Source organism: Lissotriton vulgaris, chromosome 1_1, assembly GCF_964263255.1.
Source record: "Lissotriton vulgaris chromosome 1_1, aLisVul1.2, whole genome shotgun sequence".
Lineage (NCBI taxonomy): Eukaryota > Metazoa > Chordata > Amphibia > Caudata > Salamandridae > Lissotriton > Lissotriton vulgaris.
Genome location: NC_141685.1, coordinates 52,498,563 through 52,502,155, shown reverse-complemented (window position 1 = coordinate 52,502,155; position 3,593 = coordinate 52,498,563). Strand labels below are relative to the sequence as shown.

The 3,593-nt window shown below is 44.1% G+C and overlaps 1 protein-coding gene across 1 annotated transcript; it reads left to right on the top strand.

Annotated features, from left to right (window-relative positions):
- Positions 1-253: 253 nt before the first annotated feature.
- Positions 254-2,701, top strand: LOC147737211 (uncharacterized). Its single transcript, XM_086934504.1, is given in 1 exon segment — positions 254-2,701. A coding segment is annotated over 1 exon segment (2,448 nt).
- Positions 2,702-3,593: the final 892 nt, after the last annotated feature.

The following is a 3,593-nucleotide window of genomic DNA, read 5'->3' as shown; positions in this document are numbered from 1 at the left end:
TGCCCTGACTATCGCCCTGATTTGGACCCTTGATGTTTGGTAGAGCGAAACGATAGACGAGTCTTCTGGTGACGTCATCGATATTTCAGTTAAGTATAAGTGGAGCGTCTCCCAGTCCTTAGTTTGTTTGGTGTCCCCTTTGGTACCGCTTGGATTTGGAACTTGGAAGCGCCAAAGCCGAAGGACTCGTGTATTCACGAGAATATCGTAATCGATAATCCTTTGAAGTTTGAAGCTAGACTAGAGAGCGAAGATGCCTGGTCTTAGCAGACTTGGAAATTTGTTTTGTCTTGGTTGTAATAATAGGGATTCCCGACTGGAGGACTCGTGTCCGGTTCCTCCGATTGGAACTCCAACCTATGAATTATATGTGAAACATGGAGTAGGCCCCATCACATACAATGAAGTGTGGATTAAATACACCCGCAAGGATGGTGTTTTAAAATGGCCCCAATATGGTAGCTTTGATACGGAAATCCTAGATAACCTCGAAGTTAAACTTTTTAAGAAGAAAGCCCGGCCGGCTATGTTTGACTCTTTCCGCTTATGGCGTAAGGAGGCCAAACAAAAAGAAATTAAATTAGAGAAGAAAAATAAGAGAGAAAGGGGTATCTCGATAATGCAAGCTGCTAGGCAGTATAAAGACAATGAAGAAGAACAGATGAGTGAGCAGTTGCACAGGCAAGGTAAAATGGTAATAGATAAATGTTATCCAGTTTTGCCGCCTCTTCAACAAGAAGCATCAAAAGAGCTTGAAAAAGATCCCCTAATGTCGCATTTGTTAAATTCACCACCCCCCTATGCGCAAAATGCTACAGTACCTCCACAACCTCTAGTTGTGCAACCCATGGTTGTTATGCCTCCTGTTCCTCCACAGCACCCACCAGCTCTTCTTCAGCTGGCTCCTGTTCCTCCGGTGCAGCCTCCCCAAGGGCCATCGGCTTTTACACCTGCTCTTTCTATACTTCCTCCAACTCTAACTATTGTATCAACTACCACTCCTGGTACTCCTTCTGACACTGCCTCTGCATCTGCCTCATCTCACCCTGCCTTCCCACTTGTCTTTTCATCGACCTCTCCGTCTGTCCGCCAGAGAGTGGCAAGCAATGTTTCTAGTCTTCTATATCCTTTGTTTGGAGCGACAAGCCCGACTCATGCCCCTGAACACAAGCAGTTGCGTAGCCAACAGCCTGATTCTAGGGAGAAAGAAATATTGGATCGTTTGGCACATAGATGGGTGACTAACCCGACAATATATGATCTAGAATTTGTTATGGATGTTTTCCATCAGTGGGAAGCATCAAAGCAGAGGTACGTTTTCGAGAAAATGTGTGTTTTCCTATGCGAGGATTTAGAGGAGAATGATTTGGACTCTAGCCCGCCCGAGTTGAACCATGTGCGGTTCGAATTTTCAAAAGGTACCGTTGTGGGTTCAGATGTTAGGAAAGCCATTGCGACGTTGTTATCACTTAGGACTGAATGTGTTTGAAAGTCATTGTTTGATTATGATTCCTCTGTCAAGAAGAAGGGAAGACAATATCCCATGAGAGAGGTCCCCCCAGTTTGGAGGGAAGGGGACGCAAATGCTGTTCCCGCCGTTTTGCCACATTTTCAGCATGTGTGGATACACGTCCCATGGAAACGAGCTGAAGTCTTGGCCCTTAAGCAGACATTGCCTGATCTCCGTAAAAATCCTGCAGGATATTATAAGGAGTTATCCCAGACTGCAAGCTCCTGTATCATGAATTTAGCCGATGTAGACATGTTGTTTGGAAATGTTGTTCCACAGCCTTTATGGGGAAAGATTCGTCATACGGATCATGATCAAGAGCTAGGCGACACATGGGTAAATATTACCGCCACTGATGCTAGACAAGTTGGTGGTGCTAAACCTGAGCCTTTAGTAGCAGAGCTTCCTGGTAGAATTATTACGTATATGAAGACTTTGATGCCCGAATTGCGTGTAAATTGGGATAAGTTGTCTGCATGTAAGCAGAAGAAAGATGAAACGGTGTCTGATTTCTTCACCAGGTTTGAAGAAACGTTTGTCGACCACAGTGGTCAAGATATGAGCACAGAAGGTGGCCAGCGACTGTTCGTCGATAAATTCGTGCACAATCTGCTTCCAGAGTTGTGTGAGAAGTTGAAGGATTCAGAGAGTTCATGGGCAGTTTCCTCTTCAGGACAGATATTGGCTACTGCGCAATATTATGAAACTAGAGACAAAGATGAAAAAGATAGAGTAGAAAAGAAAACTAAAGAGTTGAAAACGAACGTCCTGTTACAGCAAGCATACCCGCCACGTGGTGGTAATGGCCAGAATAATGGCGGTCAGAATAACTATCAGAATAATTATCAGCAACCTCCGCAGTTTCAAAAGCCAAGAGTAGAATATACTCAGCCACGCGTTCCTGTGGGTCCCAATCAGTGTTCGTATTGCAAGGAAGAGGGTCATTTTAAGTATAGTTGCCCTATCCTGTTACAGCGCGCAAATGGTGTGTCAAACACAAGAGGTAGAGGTGTCCAGCAAACACCTAGAGGTAGAGGACGTGGAAACGTCCATCAGAATGCACGCTCCTTTCCGCCTCAGGATTCTATGAATAAGTTTGATCAGCAGAATAACGCATCTGGTAGGACAGCTCAGTACTATGCTGATGATTACTATGCAGAAGATGAGTATATGGAAGGTAATGATTGCTAGGACAGCCATAGACAAAGAGAGGGAGTTGTTTCAGTTCCAGTAGATCAGAGTGGACCATACGTTGAGGTGATTACATCAGGTGTGTCAGAACCTTTTCTGTTGGATACTGGTGCTACAAAGAGTTCTATGATGCACTCAAAACTCCCTGGCACACCTTTGTCTGGCGAAATGAATGTTTCTGTAGGTTTTTCTGGCGCCCCGGTTAGGAACCCGATTTCATGCCCTATGTCCCTGTCTGTTGGTCCTTGTGAATTCGAAGCAACCCTTATTTTAACAACAGGTTGTGGTGAAAACTTGTTGGGATTGGACCTGTTAAAAAGATTGTATGCGACTCTGTACTGCTCTCCTTCGGGAGTACAACTTACACTAGGTAAGAAAGTGGTTTCTCCAATGTATTTGTCAAGGGATAAAATTCTGACAGAATTGTTGTCTCTACCTGATATTCTTTGGGCTACTGGTCCTAACGATGTGGGTCTCTTGGAAATACCACCATATGTTGTGACATTGAAAGCCAATGTTAGAATGCCGCGCATTCCCCAATACAAGATTTCTAGTGAAGGTGAAAAAGCGTTGTTAGCGATAATTTACGATTTGATTGAAAAAGATGTGATTGAAGAGACAAGAGGCAACGTTTGCAATAGTACTGTTCTGTCTGTTTTGAAACGAACTGACCCGTCTCAGCCACCTGTGTACAGATTCGTGATTGACCTTAGAGAGGTGAATTAAATAGTAGTGCCACAATTTCCAGTTGTTCCTGACATTACTGCCATGTTGACTATGATCCCAGCCTCTGCAACCTGGTTTTCGGTGATTGATTTGAAGAATGCTTTCTTCAGCATCCCAATTGCTGAAGAAAGTAGGGATATTTTTGGCTTCAGTTTAGGAGGACGAA